This window comes from Anomaloglossus baeobatrachus, chromosome 1, assembly GCF_048569485.1.
Source record: "Anomaloglossus baeobatrachus isolate aAnoBae1 chromosome 1, aAnoBae1.hap1, whole genome shotgun sequence".
NCBI classification, from domain to species: Eukaryota; Metazoa; Chordata; class Amphibia; order Anura; family Aromobatidae; genus Anomaloglossus; species Anomaloglossus baeobatrachus.
In genome coordinates, this window is record NC_134353.1 from 858761351 (window position 1) to 858782400 (window position 21050).

Here is a 21050-nt window from a genome sequence, read left to right on the forward strand (position 1 = left end):
GCATCTTGGCATGTTTTCCACCAGTCTTTCACATTGCTTTTGGGTGACCTTATGCCACTCCTAGTGCAAAAATTTAGGTAGTTCTTCTTTGTTTGATGGCTTGTGACTATCCATCTTCCTCTTGATTACATTCCAGAGGTTTTCAATGGGGTTCAGGTCTAGAGATTGGGCTGGCCATGACAGGGTTTTGATGTGGTGGTCCTTCATCCACACATTGATTGACCTAGCTGTGTGGCATGGTGCATTGTCCTACTGGAAAAAACAGTCCTTAGTTGAGGAACATTGCCTGAGCAAAAGGAAGCAACTGTTTTTCCAGGATAACCTTGTATGCGGCTTGGTTCATACATCCTTCGCAAAGTTTAATCTGCCAAATTCCAGATTTGCTGAAGCCTCCCCAGATCATCACCGATCCTCCACCAAATTTCACAGTGGGTGCAAGACACTGTGGCTTGTATGCCTTTCCAAGTCTTCATCTAAACCATTAGACGACCAGGTGTTGGGCAAAGCTGAAAATTAGACTCATCAGAGAAGAATACCTTACTCCTGTCCTCTATGGTCCAATGCTTATGGTCTTTGGCAAACTTCAGCCTGTCTCTCCTTTGCTTCTCATTGATGAAATGCTTTTTTTTCTAGCTTTACATGACTTGAGCCCTGCCTCTAGGAGCCTGTTACGAACTATTCTTGCCGTGCACTTCACCCCAGCTGCCATAAGCCATTCCTTTTGTAGGTCACTTGATGTCATCCTGCGGTTACTGAGTGACATTTGAATAAGATAACGGTCATCCCGGTCAGTGGAGATTCACTTTCGCCCTATGCCGGTCTGTACTCTGTATGTGTATATATACACACATGCATACATATGTATAATATCTAATATATAAAGCTGAATGTGTGTGTGTGTGTGTGTGTGTGTGTGTGTGTGTGTGTGTGTGTGTGTGTGTGTGTGTGTGTGTGTGTGTGTGTGTGTGTGTGTGTGTGTGTGTATGTCCGGGATTGGCATCCGCACCGTCGCAGCTACAGCCACAAAAGTTTGCACACTCCCACTTCTGGACCCCGAGAGCGTCATAGGCTATGTTTCGAGGGGAAATTTTAACCCCGCTCTTTACAGTTTTTCGCCAAAAAAACCTGCCTCCATTAAAGCGAATGGAGCTGGGAGCCACAGTGCAGCCAGAACTTCAGAAGAATGCGCAGCCACGCCCTTATATGGAATGTTGGGGTGTCACAATGCAGCCAGGGAAAGAGGCAGACACAGACAGGGTAAGAAACAGACATAGACAGGTTAAGAGACAGACACAAAAGAGACAGACTGACAGGGAAAGAGAGACAGGGAAAGAGAGGGGAAGAGAGAGACAGGTTAAGAGACAGACACAGACAGGTAAAGAGACAGACACAGGGAAACAGACAGACAGGGAAAGAGAGGGAAAGAGACAGACAGGGAAAGTGACAGAGATAGATAGACAGACAAGGAAAGAGATAGATAGACAGACAGAGAAAGAGATTGAGACAGACGGAGAAAGAGACAGACAGACAAAGATAGAGAGACAGAGAGATATATACAGAGGGGGGAGACATAGAGAATTGGAGAGAAACAGAGACAGTTACTATCCCGGGCGTTAATACATTCTATTTATACATTCTATCCCGGGAATGTTAATACATTCTATTTTGTTAACAGCAGTTATTAACCCGGGCGAAGCCGGGTAGTACAGCTAGTACATATATAAATATACAATCAGCACCTTTGCAACGTAAAGATTAATTTACTAATTTATTTATTGATATAATTTAATAAAATTAATTTGTTATGACTCACATGTATACGATTTACCTACATTTACATAGTATCATTTGTGAACCTGAAAACGTGCAACATGCTGATCACATACATGGAGAATCACACACGGGTCATACAGGTGAGGAATCATCCATCATCGTCACATTTCCAGTTCTTCTATGAATAGATGAGAAAGGCATATACACAGACAAGACGTATATTCATGGTACTGTGCTGTCACCTGCTGGAGGGCAGCACAACGCCTGCACATTGTCATAGGAAGGAACATTACAGATGCTGAAAATTTGGTTGATTCTTTAAATACTGGAAAGCCATGCAAAATTTATATAAATTTTGCTTTAATGTCTTCAAACCTCCTTATATGTTTAAAAGTCCATTTACACAGGTTATGGTCATATGAAGGCTGGTCCCAGATGGCGCCAATCAGCCGACAAAGAAAAATAACGCTTGCTTGGCAATGGATTGGATCGTTTGTGGTGGCACAAAGGTCATCAAAGTCGGCAGTATATAGAGGATGTGCTGTTGACAAGCATGGGGGACAAAGTGATCAGTTTGTATCTCGTGTGTGACGGGCAGAAAACCTAAGAGAAGTCCACTTTACAGGGAATATCAACTGGTAAGGGAATATGTTGTCAGAAATTAAACCTTATCTGTGTTTTCTTTTTTAAATTCACTTTTTTTTCCACAACATATTCTTTATCCAATATATAAAGCTGAATGAATGAATGTGTGTGTATGTGTATATATATGTGAGTATGTATGTATGTATGTATGTATGTATGTATGTATGTATGTATGTATGTATGTATGTATGTATGTGTGTGTGTATATGTGTGTGTGTATATGTGTGTGTGTATATGTGTGTGTGTATATGTGTGTGTGTATGTATGTGTGTGCATGTATGTGTGTGCATGTATGTGTGTGCATGTATGTGTGTGCATGTATGTGTGTGCATGTATGTGTGTGCATGTATGTGTGTGCATGTATGTGTGTGCATGTATGTGTGTGCATGTATGTGTGTGCGCGTGCGTGCGTGCGTGCGTGCGTGCGTAAGCGAATGGAGCTGGGAGCCACAGTGAAGCCAGAACTTCAGAAGAATGCACAGCCACGCCCTTATATGGAATGTTGGCGTGTCACAATGCAGCCAGGGAAAGAGACAGACAGGGAAAGAGTGAAAGACAGACACAGGCAAAGAGACAGACACAGGCAAAGAGACAGACACAGGCAAAGAGACGGACAGAGACGGACAGAGAGGGACAGAGAGGGACAGAGAGGGACAGAGAGGGACAGAGAGGGACAGAGAGGGACAGAGAGGGACAGAGAGGGACAGAGAGGGACAGAGACGGACAGAGACGGACAGAGACGGACAGAGAGGGACAGAGAGGGACAGAGAGGGACAGAGAGGGACAGAGAGGGACAGAGAGGGACAGAGAGGGACAGAGAGGGACAGGGAAAGAAACAGACAGCGAAAATGACAGAGGTAGATAGACAGGGAAAGAGATTGAGACAGACGGAGAAAGAGACAGTCAGAGACAGAAAGGGAAAGAGACAGATAGACAAAGAGATAGAGAGAGAGAGACAGAGAGATATATACAGAGGGGGAGACAGAGAATGGGAGAGAAACAGAGACAGTTACTATCCCGGGCAGTGGATATTGTGTGCAGAATAAATTTTTGTTAATACATTCTATTTTGTTAACAACAGTTATTAACCCGGGCGAAGCCGGGTAGTACAGCTAGAGATATAGAGATATAGAGATATAGATAGATAGATATCTTTGTAACCTTTGCATTTTCAAGTTGGCCACTGGAGCCATTTTATGCTTCCTTTTAAGTTCTCAGCAGGCTCATTATCATCCCAGATTAGGATTACAATGGCTGATAACACCTCTATACACAGCTGGTAACGCAAGATCCACTCATCACAGCGGGTGATGCCTGCTCCCTCTTTCACAAGGATCTTTACACACACTCATTAAATGCTTCAATACACAAGACAGGGTCCAAGACTCAGACTATTGCTGCTAATGTGCATGTGAATTCCTTCAAGGAATGAAAAATACAGTTTAAAGAAAAAAAAAAATTCCAGAGTCCAGAATTGCTATTCTGAACCACTGAGGTGATCAGAGCTGGGTTGCAATACCATGCACAGCCCACGGGAAGGAGTGGGGTTGTTTCTGAAAGGCGGCAGCATGTTTTTCTAACCCTGGACAAACCCTTTAACCCTTACTGACATACTGCTGCGTCACATGTTGGCTCCATAACGGAGGTGAGCTTAACAACTTTGTTTGCATCTTTTGCAGCAGATAATCAGTGTATTACTCAGCCATCATCTGCCTTTAACAGCCAAAAGTGGAGCAGAGCAATGCCGTGACTGTTAAATGATTCTGTCAATCTATGAGTGATCGTCCATCAATCTGTTCTAACCGCCCATAAGTACCCCCAGCGATGCGCTCATGGGACACTGATGGATTCGCATGACTCCCCCCCCACCCTGTGCTTGTCATAACAGGACATCCGTAAAAGTCCGATCTTTTCATATATAAAATTCATTAAAGGGAATCTGTCACCAGGTTTTTGCTCCCCATCTAAAGGGTGCTTTACACGCTGTAACATCGCTAGCGATGTTGAGCACGATAGCACCCGCCCCCGTCGTTTGTGCGACATTTGGTGCTCGCTGCCTTAGCGAACATTATCGCTACGGCAGCGTCACACGCTCATACCTGGTCAGAGACGTTGCTGTGACCGCCGAACAATCCCTCCCTCAAGGGGGAGGTGCGTTCGGCGTCATAGCGACGTCACTGCGGCGTCAGTAAGCGGCCGGCCAATAGAAGCGGAGGGGCGGAGATTAGCGAGACGTAACATCCCGCCCAGCTCCTTCCTTCCACATAGCCGGTGGACGCAGGTAAGGAGATGTTCGTCGTTCCTGCGGTGTCACACATAGCGATGTGTGCTGCCGCAGGTACGACGAACAACATCGTACCTGTGGCAGCAACGATATTAAGGAAAGGAGCGATGTGTCAACGATCAACGTTTTTGAAAGATTCTTCAATCGTTGATAGTCGCTCCTTGCTGTCACACGCTGCGATGTCGCTACCGTAACCAGATGTGCGTCACTAATGACGTGACCCAGACGATATATCGGTAGCGATGTCGCAGCGTGTAAAGTACCCTTAAGAGCAGCATCATGTAGAGACAGAGACCCTGATTACAGCAATGTGTCATTTACTGATGTTTGCTGTCATTTTGAAAAATCAATGATGCTGAAGATCTAGCAGTTATACAGAGCTCATGAATATGCTGGACTACCTGCAGCACGACAGGAAGCCTTGTAATAATAATCTACTGCTGATTAACCAGTGATTTTATCAAAACTACACTAAAAAGCCCAGTAAGTGACACATCGCTGAAATCAGGATCTCTGCCCCTACCTTAGGCAGCTCTCAGGTTAGGTTGGCAAAAACCTGGTCACAGATTCCCTTTAAAGGGAGTTTGTCAGCAGGTTTTTGCTACCTCATCTGAAAGCAGCAGGATGTAGAGAAAGTGATCCTGAACCCAGTGATGTGTCAGTTAGATTAGTGGCTGCAGACATTCTGATGTAATGAAAGATTTTAGATTTCGGTCAACGGTGCAATGGAAAAAAAAATGAGGGGGGGAGATGGGGCCACTGCACCATCTGAAACAAAATGCTAACAAGGAGATCAAGACACTGTTTCTACCCCAATATGGTATCAATAAAAATGTTGGCTCGAAGCGCACAAGGCAGGCCCTCGCACCACCTCATGCACCGAAAATTGAAAAATGTTAAGGATCTAGGAAAAATGAAACAAGCAAAAATTTGGTGAACCTGGAAATGTTTTCAGGCTTTGAACAAGCCCTCATATAGTGATGTTGGCTAAAACATAAAATAAAATATAATATAATAAAAAAAATTAAAAAAAAAAAAAAAAAAAAAAAAAAGAAGAAGATATGGCTCTTGGACACAAAGGAGAAAACGAATGGGCAAAAATGGAAAATTGCAACGTGGGGAATGGGATAAATGCAGAATCTTCCTTCGTATCGATAGAAATAAATAATGTAGGCAGAAAACAACCCCTTCAGGACATCAATGGTGATCACGACTGCCGTCATCACACCTACGAGACGCTTCATACACATCCGACTGATGACGCTTCTTCATACACGTATGGCTTTGCTTAGCCACAACTGAAGAAGCCGTACACCGGCACGGTAAGTACTGGCATATTGTCACACATCAGACGTACAGGGCTCCTTAACGACATGTCCAGTTTGTATAACACTCTTATTTCGTCACGTTAAGTAATGTCACGGCTGAGCGCTGCGTTATTGCGTTCTGCGCCAGCACAGCACCATGTCGCTTGCCCTTCGCCATTATTTCATAGGCAAAAATGTGTTTAATTATTTCCCTACTAAAGAATATAATCCTAAAACGCGTTACTGAAGCAAATAACCTTTTTCTTAGCAGAAGGATTCAATGCACAGAAAAGTTGTAGCAGGAGATTTGCTTCCCGCCAGTGCCCCCTACAGGCAGCTTCAGGCAAATCATCACAATGCAGGAGGATTTACCATCCACCTTGTCACGTCTGATCACTGCACTTTAATGGAGCTCACAGCCACAGATAATACTAACATGATGGCTGAACTCAGCATTGACATTTTTTTAGTGGAGGTGGGGGATGGGGAATAACCCTTTAATTTACTGTCAGTGTGATAATGTGACGGGAAGAAAACGGAGTATAGAAAAAGTAACAAAAAAACTCCGAACTAAACTTGTAGAATAAGTGCAACTCATCAGAGGGAGCCCATCAGATTTATACTGCGCGAATGACGAGCGGCAGGAATCACAGCCGGGCGGTGTGACTGCTGACAGGTAGGCTTCATCCCGAAAAGCCGCTACGTTTCAGAAAAAAAACATCTGAAAAGCCACAAAGGACAAGGAGAGACTTTACTAGTCCGATGTGGTCCCCTGCTCCCTCCGCTCCGCTCCAGGTCTCCCTTTGTACATCCAGATGTGACCTTAGATACACACATGGGACAGACACAGACAGACGATCTAGAGGGGAGACACTGGCCGGGGGCCACACTGCACTGCTGAGGTCTTTCCCTATAGTATCTACTCAGCTTCTCAAACTACGTGTTCTCCGATACGCCAGAGCACCGCCAGGTCTTGCCTAACCCTACTGATTATTCGGGCAGCGTAAATCTAATGGCAGGTTCCCTCTAAATTTGACAAAATAGGAGATTTTAAAATTGTTTGAAAGCCCAGATCCAATTGTTTTATCTGAAAGATCTGCTTCTCATTGAGACTAGGTCTGGATTCAAGGAAAATGAATTTTGATCATCCAGGGCATAGTGCTGACAGACAGGAGAGTCAACTGCCCACCCATCAGTGGCCATCTGCCGGACAAGACGACGGTCCTGGAAAATGTCGTGCTTGGATGGTAACGGGCCATGGCTTAAGAGAGAAAGTCTCTATATATAATTACATACCACATTTTTTTCAGTTTTAAGAAAGAACAGGTTAGGCTATGTGCGCACAGTGCGTTTTTTGCTGCGTTTCTGGGCACTTTTCGGGTGCGTTTTTGGGCTCAAAACTGCATGACTTTGCTTCCCCAGCAAAGCCTATGAGTTTTCATTTTTGCTGTTCGCACACAACTTTTTTCTTTTTTTTTAAGCTGCATTTTTGAGCTGGAAAAAAAAATTTAAAAAAATGGTCATGTCAATTCTTTTCTTCGTTCAACTGCGTTTTCCACCCATGCAATGTATTGGAAAAAAAACGCAAAACGTAGAGATAAAAAACGCAGCAAAATGCAGAGATCAAAAACGCAGCAAACCGCAGCCAACAGCACTGTCCATACTATCCCCTCTCCTGTACTTACAATGCTAATAATAATAATAATAATAATAATCTTTATATATTCAGCAGCGCTTTACAATTCAGAGGTTCATATACAAACAAGTATCAGTTATAGAAAATACAATAATTAGAGCAATAAAGACAACCCTGCTCATGAGAGCTTACAATCTACAATGAGATGGGGGGTGATAAGGTACAGGGGCTTATTTACAACGACAATCCAGCCATCTCAAAGAAATGGGGGATAGATAATGGCTGCCTGGACCAGTCATTAGCCAATCTTTGATATGCCTTTGGGTGCTGTGGAGTTTGAGAATTATATTCTGAGAAGTAGTGGAGGGGCTGTGTGAATTGAATTCGGTTAGGGAGTGTGATATGCCACCCTAACAAGATGTGTTTTTAGGGAGCATCTGAAGCTGTGGTTCATCCTAGTTTCTTGGGGTAGAGCGTTCCAGAAGATTGGTGCAGCTCGGGAGAAATCTTGTATCCGGGAGTGGGATATTCGGATTAGTGTGGATAATAGTCGAAAGTCGTTTGCAGGGCGTAGAGAACGGGTAGGGTCATAGATTGATAGGGGTGGAGATGTATGAGGGTGCCGCACTGTGGAGAGCTGTGTGGGTGAGAACAAGCAGTTTGAATTGGGTCCTATAATGTATGGGCAGCCAGTGCAATGACTGGCACAGAGCAGAAGCATCCGAGTAATGATTAGCCAGATAGATGACCCTGGCTGCTGCATTAAGGATGGACGGTAGAGAAGAGAGTTTAGTTAGGGGGAAACCAATTAATAGAGAATTGCAGTAGTCAAGGTGGGAGTGGATCAGGGCCACAGTGAGGGTTTTTGTATTCTCCATGGTGAAGAAAGGGCGGATTCTAGAGATGTTACAATGTAAAAGAAGGGAATTTTGTTTACTTACCGTAAATTCCTTTTCTTCTAGCTCCTATTGGGAGACCCAGACAATTGGGTGTATAGCTTCTGCCTCCGGAGGCCACACAAAGTATTACACTTTAAAAAGTGTAACCCCTCCCCTCTGCCTATACACCCTCCCGTGCATCACGGGCCCATCAGTTTTGGTGCCAAAGCAGGAAGGAGGAAACTTATAAATTGGTCTAAGGTAAATTCAATCCGAAGGATGTTCGGAGAACTGAAACCATGAACCAAAAGAACAATTCAACATGAACAACATGTGTACACAAAAGAACAACAGCCCGAAGGGAACAGGGGCGGGTGCTGGGACTCCCAATAGGAGCTAGAAGAAAAGGAATTTACGGTAAGTAAACAAAATTCCCTTCTTTGTCGCTCCATTGGGAGACCCAGACAATTGGGACGTCCAAAAGCAGTCCCTGGGTGGGTAAAAGAATACCTCGATAAAAAGAGCCGAAAACGGCCCCCTCTTACAGGTGGGCAACCGCCTCCTGAAGGACTCGCCTACCTAGACTGGCGTCTGCCGAAGCATAGGTATGCACCTGATAGTGTTTCGTGAAAGTGTGCAGACTCGACCAGGTAGCCGCCTGACACACCTGCTGAGCCGTAGCCTGGTGCCGCAATGCCCAGAATGCACCTACGGCTCTGGTAGAATGGGCTTTCAGCCCTGAATGAATCGGAAGCCCAGAAGAACGGTAGGCTTCAAGAATCGGTTCCTTGATCCACCGAGCCAAGGTTGACTTGGAAGCCTGCGACCCCTTACGCTGGCCAGCGACAAGGAGAAAGAGCGCATCCGAACGGCGCAGGGGCGCCGTGCGAGAAATGTAGAGCCGGAGTGCTCTCACCAGATCTAACAAGTGCAAATCCTTTTCACAATGGTGAACTGGATGAGGGCAAAAAGAAGGCAAGGAGATATCCTGATTGAGATGAAAAGGGGATACCACCTTAGGGAGAAATTCCGGGAGCGGACGCAGAACCACCTTATCATGGTGAAACACCAGGAAGGGGGCTTTGCATGACAGCGCTGCTAGCTCAGACACTCTCCGAAGTGATGTGACTACCACTAGGAAGGCCACCTTCTGCGAAAGGCGTGATAGAGAGACATCTCGCATCGGCTCGAAAGGTGGTTTCTGAAGAGCCGTGAGCACCCTGTTAAGATCCCAGGGTTCCAGCGGACGCTTGTAAGGTGGGACTATGTGGCAAACTTCCTGCAGGAACGTGCGGACCTGCGGAAGCCTGGCTAGACGCTTTTGAAAAAACACGGAAAGCGCCGATACTTGTCCCTTGAGAGAGCCGAGAGACAAACCCTTGTCCATTCCGGATTGAAGGAAAGAAAGAAAAGTGGGTAAGGCAAACGGCCAGGGGGTAAAACCCTGATCAGCGCACCAGGATAAGAAGATCTTCCAAGCCCTGTGATAGATCTTGGCGGACGTTGGTTTCCTGGCCTGTCTCATGGTGGCAATGACATCTTGAGATAACCCTGAGGACGCTAGGAGCCAGGACTCAATGGCCAAACAGTCAGGTTGAGGGCTGCAGAATTCAGATGGAAAAATGGCCCTTGAGACAGCAAGTCTGGACGGTCTGGGAGTGCCCACGGTTGACCCACCGTGAGGTGCCACAGATCCGGGTACCACGACCTCCTCGGCCAGTCTGGAGCGACGAGGATGGCGCGGCGGCAGTCGGACCTGATCTTGCGTAACACTCTGGGCAGCAGTGCCAGAGGAGGAAATACATAAGGCAGTCGAAACTGCGACCAATCCTGAACTAATGCGTCCGCCGCCAGAGCTCTGTGATCTTGAGACCGTGCCATGAATGCCGGGACTTTGTTGTTGTGCCGAGACGCCATGAGGTCGACGTCCGGCGTTCCCCAGCGGCAACAGATCTCTTGAAACATGTCCGGGTGAAGAGACCATTCCCCTGCGTCCATGCCCTGGCGACTGAGAAAGTCTGCTTCCCAGTTTTCTACGCCCGGGATGTGAACTGCGGAGATGGTGGAGGCTGTGGCTTCCGCCCACAGCAGAATCCGCCGAACTTCTTGGAAGGCTTGACGACTGCGTGTGCCGCCCTGGTGGTTGATGTACGCGACCGCCGTGGCGTTGTCCGACTGTATTCGGATCTGCCTGCCCTCCAGCCACCAATGGAACGCCTTTAGGGCTAGATACACTGCCCTTATCTCCAGAACATTGATCTGAAGGGAGGACTCTGTCGGAGTCCAGGTTCCCTGAGCCCTGTGGTGGAGGAAGACCGCTCCCCACCCTTACAGACTCGCGTCCGTCGTGACCACAGTCCAGGATGGGGGCAGGAAGGATTTTCCCTTCGACAAAGAAGTGGGAAGAAGCCACCACTGAAGAGAGGTTTTGGCTGCCAGTGAAAGAGAGACGTTCTTGTCTAGGGACGTCGACCTCCTGTCCCATTTGCGGAGAATGTCCCATTGAAGTGGACGCAGATGAAACTGCGCAAAGGGAACTGCCTCCATTGCTGCCACCATCTTCCCTAGGAAGTGCATGAGGCGCCTCAAGGGGTGTGACAGGGCCCGAAGGAGAGATTGCACCCCTGTCTGCAGTGAACGCTGTTTGTCCAGCGGAAGCTTCACTATCGCTGAGAGAGTATGAAACTCCATCCCGAGGTAAGTCAGTGATTGGGTCGGTGTCAATTTTGACTTTGGGAAATTGATGATCCACCCGAACCTCTGGAGAGTCTCCAGAGCAATGGTCAGGCTGTGTTGACATGCCACCCGGGAGGGTGCCTTGACTAGAAGATCGTCTAAGTAAGGGATCACCGAGTGGCCCTGAGAGTGTAGGACCGCCACCACTGCTGCCATGACCTTGTTGAAGACCCGTGGGGCTGTCGCCAGGCCGAAAGGCAGTGCCACGAACTGAAGGTGTTCGTCCCCGATGGCGAAACGCAGGAAGCGTTGATGCTCTGGTGCAATCGGCACATGGAGATAAGCATCCCTGATGTCGATTGATGCTAGGAAGTCTCCTTGGGACATCGAGGCGATGACAGAGCGGAGAGATTCCATCCGGAACCGTCTGGTTCTCACGTGTCTGTTGAGCAGTTTGAGGTCCAGAACGGGACGGAATGATCCGTCCTTTTTTGGCACCACGAACAAGTTGGAGTAAAAACCGCGACCACGTTCTTTAAGGGGAACGGGGATCACAACTCCTTCTGCCTTCAGAGTGTTCACCGCCTGAAAAAGTGCATCGGCTCGCTCGGGGGGCGGAGATGTTCTGAAGAAACGAGTCGGAGGACGAGAACTGAGCTCTATCCTGTAACCGTGAGACAGAATGTCTCTCACCCATCGGTCTTGGACATGTGGCCACCAGGCGTCGCAAAAGCGGGAGAGCCTGCCACCGACCGAGGATGCGGTTTGGGGAGGCCGAAAGTCATGAGGAGGCCGCCTTGGAGGCGGTTCCTCCGGCGGTCTTTGTAGGACGTGACTTAGACCGCCATGCAGAAGAGTTCCTCTGGCCCTTCTCTGACCTGTTGGACGTGGAGGAATGGGACCTGGCTGAGGGCCGAAAGGACCGAAACCTCGGTTGTATTTTTCGTTGCTGAGGTCTGTTTGGTTTGGACTGGGGTAAGGACGAGTCCTTTCCCTTGGATTGTTTAATAATTTCGTCCAATTGCTCGCCAAACAAACGGTCGCCAGAAAATGGCAAACCGGTTAAGAACTTCTTGGAAGCAGAGTCTGCCTTCCATTCGCGTAGCCACATGGCCCTGCGGACTGCCACCGAATTGGCGGATGCTACCGCTGTACGGCTCGCAGAGTCCAGGACGGCGTTCATGGCGTAGGACGAAAAGGCTGACGCCTGAGAAGTCAAAGACACAACTTGCGGAGCAGAGGTACGTGTGACCGCATTAATCTCAGACAGACAAGCTGAGATAGCTTGGAGTGCCCACACTGCTGCAAAGGCCGGAGCAAAAGACGCGCCTATGGCTTCATAGATGGATTTCACCAGGAGCTCTATTTGCCTGTCAGTGGCATCCTTGAGCGATGAACCATCTGCCACTGATACTACGGATCTAGCCGCCAGTCTAGAGACTGGAGGATCCACCTTGGGACACTGAGCCCAACCCTTAACTACGTCAGGGGGGAAGGGGTAACGTGTGTCATTAAGGCGCTTAGTAAAGCGCTTGTCCGGAAATGCTCTGTGCTTCTGGACAGCATCTCTGAAGTTAGAGTGATCGAAAAACGCACTCCGTGTACGTTTGGGAAACCTAAACTGTGCGAAGTCGACTCCTCTATAGGTGGAGTTGGGGGAGAAAGATCTAGCACCTGGTTGATGGACGCTATAAGGTCATTTACTATGGCGTCCCCTTCAGGTGTATCTAGATTGAGAGCAACGTCAGGATCAGAGCCCTGAGCTGCGACGTCCGCTTCATCCTCCAGAGAGTCCTCATGCTGAGACCCCGAACAGCGTGATGAAGTCGGGGAAGGTTCCCAGCGAGCCCGCTTAGCCGGTCTGGGACTGCGGTCCGTGTCGGAGTCCTCACCGTGGGACCTAGGTGTCACCCCAGGAGCACTTTGCTGCGCCGACCGAGAGGGGCCTGGGGGCGATGAACTCACAGTGCCCTGGGCCTGTGTTACCGATCTGGACTGCAAGGCTTCTAGTATCTTAGCAGACCATTTGTCCATAGACTGAGCCATGGATTGTGAAAGCGACTCAGAGAGTTTCTCAGCCAAAACTGCAAACTCTGTCCCTGCCACCTGGACAGTGGAAGCCGGCGGTTCTACCTGAGCCGAGGGTCCAACCAGTGCCCGAGGCTCCGGCTGAGTGAGTGCCACAGGGGCCGAGCATTGCACACAGTGAGGGTAGGTGGAACCTGCAGGTAACATAGCCGCACAAGAGGTACAGGTTGCAAAATAAGCCTGTGCCTTGGCACCCTTGCTCTTTGCGGACGACATGCTGTTGTCTCCTCTGAGAGTGATCAGTGAGGGTATATAGCCAAAAGCAAAATAATGCGGCCGAACAGAGAAAATGTATACTATATATATATATATATATATATATATATATATATATATATATATATATATATATATATATATATATATATACATATACATATACACTTCGGCACCTCAGGGGGGCCAGCACCTGGTAACCGGTGTGGCTTACCGACCGCCCAAAGCGGTTGTGTGTCCACCAGATTCCCCGCCTGGGCCTCCCAGAGCTGTGGAGCTCGTTCTGAAATCCTCCACCTGCAGAAGTGATTGTAACAATGGCTGCCAGAGTTCTCAGGGGAGGAGGGAGCCGTGGGCGGTGACTAATAAAGTGCGGGAATCTGGTGCCCCACAGTGCTCAGTGAGGGGGGAGGAGAACACCTAAGTATGCTCCAGCCCTCACTGCCGACGTCCAGTCGACCGTCCCGCCCTTACCCCTGACTGGCAGGCCCGGGGGCGGGAGTTATGGTACTAGGCCGCAGAAGCCGGGGACTAAATTTAATAACGCGGCCGACGAACAGGCACGGTCGGCGCGGTAGTCCCGGTCGTCACAGAAAAACAGCAGCCGCTGCAGCGTCTGTAACACAGGCGCTCCATGCGCCGTCCCCAAGGGGACACAGAGTACCTTTTAGATGCAGGGCCTGTCCCTGATGATACCCAGTCTCCTGTCCATCAGATTCCCCCAGGGGCTGCGGAGGGAGCCAGGTCCTAGTGAAAGGTGACCGGTTAGGATCCCACTTCTCCCAGAGCCTCTAAGGGATGGGGAAGGAAAACGGCATGTGGCTCCAGCCTTTGTACCCGCAATGGGTACCTCAACCTTGACAGCACCGCCGACTTAGTGGGGTGAGAAGGGAGCACGCCGGGGGCCCCGTGGGGGCCCTCTTTTCTTCCATCCGATACAATCAGCAGCTGCTGCTGACTAAAATGTGGAGCTTGCGTGAATGTGTGCCTCCTTCAACACAAAGCATAAAACTGATGGGCCCGTGATGCACGGGAGGGTGTATAGGCAGAGGGGAGGGGTTACACTTTTTAAAGTGTAATACTTTGTGTGGCCTCCGGAGGCAGAAGCTATACACCCAATTGTCTGGGTCTCCCAATGGAGCGACAAAGAAAGTGCTTTATATCTGAGGCTGTTTGGAGCCTCTAACGAACATTTGGAGTCTTTTTTTTTTAACACCATAAAAGAAGAATGCAACAGACCCCTATAATAAGTCAATGGGCTCTAAAAAGTGCCAGTGGTATAATTCATGTGATTAAGATGTTCCTCTTGGGTGTGTCCCTAAACGATCAGCACTGATTGGATAGTGTACCAATAAAGATACGCCTTACTGGTGTGGGGAATACGCCCAGTTGTCAATATACTCAAATTTTTCCGAAGGATTAACAAAGGAACAGCCAAGCGTAGACAGAAATGTAACAGGAGACGAAAAATCATAATTTGAATACCTTTATTTGAAAAAGAAAATAAAAAAGCGGCAAGTGTAAGAAGCAGCCGACACTCCTTCATTTAGGAACCAGACCTTCTAAAATAAGTGCCTCCAAACTTTGAAATGTATAAAAGGTTACCGCAGAGAAAGCAATTGGAAGTTGTCATGCTACATGTAAATGAAGGAAAAGATGGATTATCTTACCGTCCCTGTTTGACAATAGGTACACAAGGCCATTAAGACACGTGTCAGTCACAGCAGATATATTGGTGGCACATCGTCCTATCGCTTGAATTGTGGCTGCGGCAAACTGCTTGTCCTGGCTTTTTACATAGGTCTAAAAATAAACAGATTTATGCACGTTACAAGGGGACTTTAAAATTGCATTACAGACTTGGGCAGCTCAGTGACAAGTGAATTCACATAGTAATGAAGTATCAATCTGCCCGATTCATTCCCTTTTCTACAATTTCATTTCACAGAGCCGCAGTGTGAGAATCCACGGCCCCGATTCCATCTCTGGGGACCCCCTGGCTGCTGAAAGATTTACTTTTCACGTTCTGCGCCAAGGCCGGCACTGACATAACCAAACAGAACATGAATAGGGTTTAATTTTACGACAATATAGCCAAGGGACAATGCAAAACCGGAGAGAACAAAAAGAAAAGAGGGTTACAATTTTTGTTTTACAGACTCCAAAAGTAACTAATCACACTGACTCAATATAAGAACGGAGGCGGCCAAGAGCCAGCAGAGGTCTCATCAATGATCCCCATCGTACTCCAGAGACGCAGAGTGCCTCTCCCTGGCAAAAAATGGGTGAATGTCACAGATTTATTAAAAAAATCAAGAAAATCACCGCACTCTCCAGAGATTAGTTTCAAATGTGTTTTTTATTTGTGAAGTTTGCGATTGTATAAACGTTTCGGCCTTACTTTAGGCTTTGCTCACTAGTCGCTCCTGAAAATTATTTTTGATGGGAGATTGCTATAGGAGGGATAGCACTACAATAAATCAGTAATGTCAGCGTATTGGAAACGATATATATGAAAGCCAGGTGAGAAACAAAGATAATGTTCTGTCGTCTCTTTAGGATCACTGTTCTGTAAAGCGGGCTTGTGCGCTACCTTTCCCTTGGAATTAATTAGAACTGTTTAGTAAATCCTCGTTCATGTAATGCTGGCCCATCCTGGGTTATGCCCAGTGCTGCCCATTGTGTTGGATTGTCAATGCAACCCTCTTCTCCGACTCTTGACCCACCGATAGCAACACCGCAGAAGAAATGCTAGCACAGGCTTCCAGTATCCGTTGTTTCAGATGCTGCACATCTGGTATCTTCGCAGCATAGACAATTGCCTTCAGATGAACCCAAAGATAAAAGTCTAAGGGGGTCAAATCGGGAGACTTGGTGAAGGAATGCTCGGACCTGACACAGATAATGTGATGGTGCACCACCAAATTATGGGTGTCAGGTCCGAGCATTCCTACATGAACAGTGTCCTGGAAAGTGGATTGGTCATCGTGGGCCAGTTGAATGGCCACCAAGGTCTCCTAAGGTTATCCTAAGGACCATAACAATTTTAAACTAGAAACCCCCTTTAACAAACAGAAATGTGAACATGAAGTTGTTGATGTATTAATACATTTCCAGTCATTTCCGCAATGCCCCCTCTGACTGCAGATCATGTACACACCACATAACGAGAAAGCAAGAAAATGAAAACTAATTTTCTGTTTGTTTTGCCTTTTGTCCTGAATCGCCCCGGATCTGCGTCCACAGCAGATAGTAGAGACCTGGGGAATAAGAGGGGGATAACATGCAGACAGACCTGGAATTCACGCAGCAGGGTAGAGATATTGGCTTCATTGGCCAGGTTCGTCATTATTTCAAGCTGCAAAGAAAGAAATAGACACCAGGATGTCAAACATTTTTATTGCCACATTTTTATTATTATTTTTTATAGAAGCAAAAGCTGAAAAGGAAATGTATTTATTGAGCAAAAACGTCTCGGTAAACTACATTTTTGGTGTAAACGCTGTGGTTCTTTTTTTTAAGTTGTTTAGTTCATGTGGTTCGGGCCTTCTTTATTCCTCCCCTGGCTGCTTTCCTCCCCTTTATTTCAATTTTGCACTGAGCGGCCGACGCCTGCAGTGCTATTATGTTCACATTGTAGTTGAATCACTCAATAAAACGTCGCCTGAGACCGGTGCGTGCGCATACTGCGATTTCAGACACCATTTTATTGAAGATACTGTGTCTGCGAATATCATCTGAACCAAATTAGTGACTGATGATATTCACAGACACAGTGTCTAAAAGAAAATGGCGCCGGAGTTTGCAGTGCGCGCAGGTGCTGGCGTCACTTTATTGAAGACTTCAACTACAATGTTAACTTAAAACTGTGCACGCGCCGGACATCCCGGCTTAGGACAGAAAGACGCAGTCAGCATTATATTACTATACATTATTGGATATGCTTGATAAGGGTCTAGTTTTCCATAGCAACCAATCAGAGCTCAGCTTTCACTTTACCTCAGCAGCTGCAATGCTGAAAGCTGCACTCTGGTTGCTATAGGCAACCAGAACGATGTGACTGGGAGCCAATTCTCATAAATGAGGCCCAAATTACTTCTGCAGTGGCTATAGGCAACCAGAATGATCTTACTGGGACTCAATTCTCAGAAATTTACTTTTGTGGCTAACTGTATAAAGAAAAAAAAAAATTAAAGGTCCTTTGGCCAGTCAAACTGTTTCCCGGCTTCGGACAGAAGGACGTGTTCAGCATTATATAGTGAATATACACACATATATATATATGTGTATGGGTCTTGCATATCAGTCTCAGGGTCACTAGGTATACCACAGCACTGAACTTTTCCTGGACTGTTCCTTTAGCACAGCTGCTTAGTAGTAGAGGATATATGAACCAGAAAGCCATTTCTGCGGTGATTGACTTATTTGAGGGGTTCTTTACTGGTGTCACATCTGGCAGTGATACCTGGGTGTCCAGAGAAAACTAAGGGCCAATATGCACTTCCACACCAGTACCCTCCTCCCATTAAAAGTGTACACAACTACATAGGATGACTCCTAGAGACCACTACCAAAAAATACCTCAAAAAATTCCCTGAAAAACGTAGGGTTAAATCAACTATAAACACAATTTGACCCTAAGGGCAACTAGAGGTACCCTAATGAGATCATTAAAACATAACTTTTATTAATCAAATAATTGGCTAAGATTAAAAAAAACAGAGAGGGGATAGGATATTAATGAAACGGATTCCTCATATAGGTAGTATAATTGGCCGCGTACCAACTAATACAATATATATCTATAATCATGTCCTACCCCAGTATCTGCTAAATTAAAATTTTTTAGGTAAGAGCCTGTCCCACATGTTTCGCCATTGCTGGCTTCATCAAAATCCTAAGGGACCAATAACTTTACACAGGTCACGTAGACAGAGGCATCAATAGTGAAAAAGCCAATGTATGTCCTACAAAAGGGTCTCAATGACTGGTCGTCTTTATATTAGTTTACAAAATGCAGGAATTTACATACCAAGTAGGTGTACAAGGTGTTGACCACCACTGGAAACCCCCTAATAAACTAATTCAGGACCCTACCAAAAATAAAAACAGTTTATTCTCAGCTCATGCCCCGCTTCCCAGAGAGTGATGTGGCTTGTGTTGTTTTGGCTGCAGCTCAGACGTCTGCTCTGAGGAAACAGTAAAGGGTGCTTTACACACTGCGACATCGCTAGCGATCTCGTTAGCGATGTGACACACCAGATCGCAGATGCGATCTGCCGAGATCGCACATAGATCGTTTTTATAGCGCTGGTCACATGTGCAATCTTGGCAGATCGCATCTGCAATCTGCCGTGTCACATCACTAATAAGATCGCTAGTGATGTCGCAGCGTGTAAAGCACCCTTAAAGGCTGTAGCTGGGGAGCGGCCGATCTTTAGCTGCAGCCGGTACCTGACAAGTCACATCACTCTCTTGGAATAAGGGTGCCAGAAGTGACTATACAAAAGGTATTATTTTATTTGGAGTATTGAACTGATTAAATTGGGGGTGTACAACCCCTCAAAAAAAAAAAAAATCCTGAGCTGACGAGTTACCCTTTAAGGTGGTTTACTAAATTCCCTGCTCATACCTTTAGGGTTTTGATCATAGTCGGGTCAGTTGATCGGACGTAGAAGCTCTTTAAAAATGGCTCAAACAAACCCTACAAAATAAAACATATCAGTATCAATAGATGGTGCTAAAGTTGCACACGGCGCCCCCACTAGTTACAGCATTACCTTCCTCTGTATGGACATTGTTGCAATGTTCTGTAGGACAATGTACTGCACCTCCCTAGAAAAAGAGAACAACACTAATGGGATCAAACAATCTACAAGAGTAAAAAAGCAAAAATGATCTATAAATAATGAACACTTAAAGAGGACCAACCACCAGGATTTTTATACATAAAATAAAGCCAGTGCTATACTGGCACTATCACGCAGATTCTAAACATAACTTTAGTTGTGAGATCGAATGTATAATTTCTGAAATACAGTCAAGTAAAGTTTGTGAAATGCACGGTTATTTGATTGACAGGTGCTGCAGAATATGTAATAGGTGGGGGTTGGGTTTTGCTAGTTATTCCAGTCCCTGTCTGCCTGCCTGTCCTTCCTTCCCGTGTAATAACTGATACAGAGGAGGAAGAACAGGCAGCAGAAGAGGTGGAAATAACTAGCAAAACCCGACCCACCTATTAGATATTCTGCAGCACCTATCAATCAAGTAACAGTGTATTTCACAAGCTTCACTTGCCTGTATTTCAGAAAGTATACATCCGATCTCACAACTAAAGGTATGTATAGAATCAGCATGATAGCGCCAGTATAGCACTGGCTTTAGTTTATATAGGAAAATCCTGGTGATTGGTCGTCTTTAAATTGCATACATAATGATTGTAACATGCGTATGTCTATGAGGCGCTGACGTTGGAGGGCGTCTGACCAGCAATGCTGTCTCTCACACAGCTAGGACCCCTCTGACAGCAGCGCTTGCTGGGGATTGTTCACACTGAACCTGTCCAACCATTTAAATGCTGCTGACAATCACTGACAGTGACCACATCTTACTCATCGTGTGAAGCCCAGACACTAGTGAGGCTTCATAGGAGAACATCATTTTGTTGGCATACAGGAGCATTGCAGTATATAGAACAAATAGGGAAAGCAAAATATAAAATAAATATTTTAACAACATAAAAGAATAGCAAAAATACAAAAATTCCAATCAACCCCTTGTCTCCATTAAAAATAAAATCAGTAAGCTGTCTGGCGCATTAAAGTATAAAATTACTTAACCCCTAAGGTAAAGGCCATAAAGAGGGAAAAAAAAAATCTAAAATTACAAAACTGGGGTTTTTATTTTGCCAAAAATCCCTAAAAGAATATAATTAACAGTGATGTCCACAAATTAGTGTCAGTAAAAAAAATAAAATAAATAAATATTGCCTTGATGTGCAAAAAAAAAACCTTAAGCATCTCAGAGAAAAACAACACAAAGCCAATTTTTTTTTTTTTTTTTATCTAATGTTGAGTTATTTATTTCAAATGGTATAAAAAATTAAACCGTAATCACTGACCTGCAGGAACAGCTGCCAGGTGAAATTTGCAAAAGCAAAACAAAATAAAAAATACAAAAAAAACCCCACCAAATTTGGAAAAAAGCAGACTAATCTTTTTACTTACCGATGACCGCGGAGTAGACGGACCAAGGATTTGGCAATCGTAATGGTTTCAGATTTTGGTGCCAAGTGCCAGTAAAGCTGCGCTACTGCCATAACCACCTATGAAAAACATAGCGACACCTTCTGGGTAATGCAGTTACGTCACAAGCTCCAAGTATAAGTCTCTGAGGGCCAGAATGATGCTCCCATAGACCCGCATTGAGTTTTGACCTCCATCGGGATCCAGCAAACACTGGAGCAGCCGGCAGGTCACAAATTGCCAGAGACCGACCGGAAAAGTGGTGATAAAAGATGAAGCCACCAGAGGGTGGGTATAGGACAG

General features: G+C 46.1%; 1 protein-coding gene across 2 annotated transcripts in view; it reads right to left on the reverse strand.

The window, feature by feature from the left end:
- AP3B1 (adaptor related protein complex 3 subunit beta 1) overlaps positions 1-21050 on the reverse strand; it is a 350885-nt gene that overhangs the window by 221553 nt on the left and 108282 nt on the right. For both annotated transcript variants that reach the window (XM_075325641.1, XM_075325633.1), the window contains exons 9-13: positions 20730-20827; positions 19284-19338; positions 19136-19207; positions 16799-16861; positions 15174-15306 (exon numbers count right to left, since the gene is read on the reverse strand). In XM_075325641.1, the coding sequence (XP_075181756.1) occupies positions 15174-15306; positions 16799-16861; positions 19136-19207; positions 19284-19338; positions 20730-20827 (421 nt within the window). The remainder of the gene's footprint in view (positions 1-15173; positions 15307-16798; positions 16862-19135; positions 19208-19283; positions 19339-20729; positions 20828-21050) is intronic.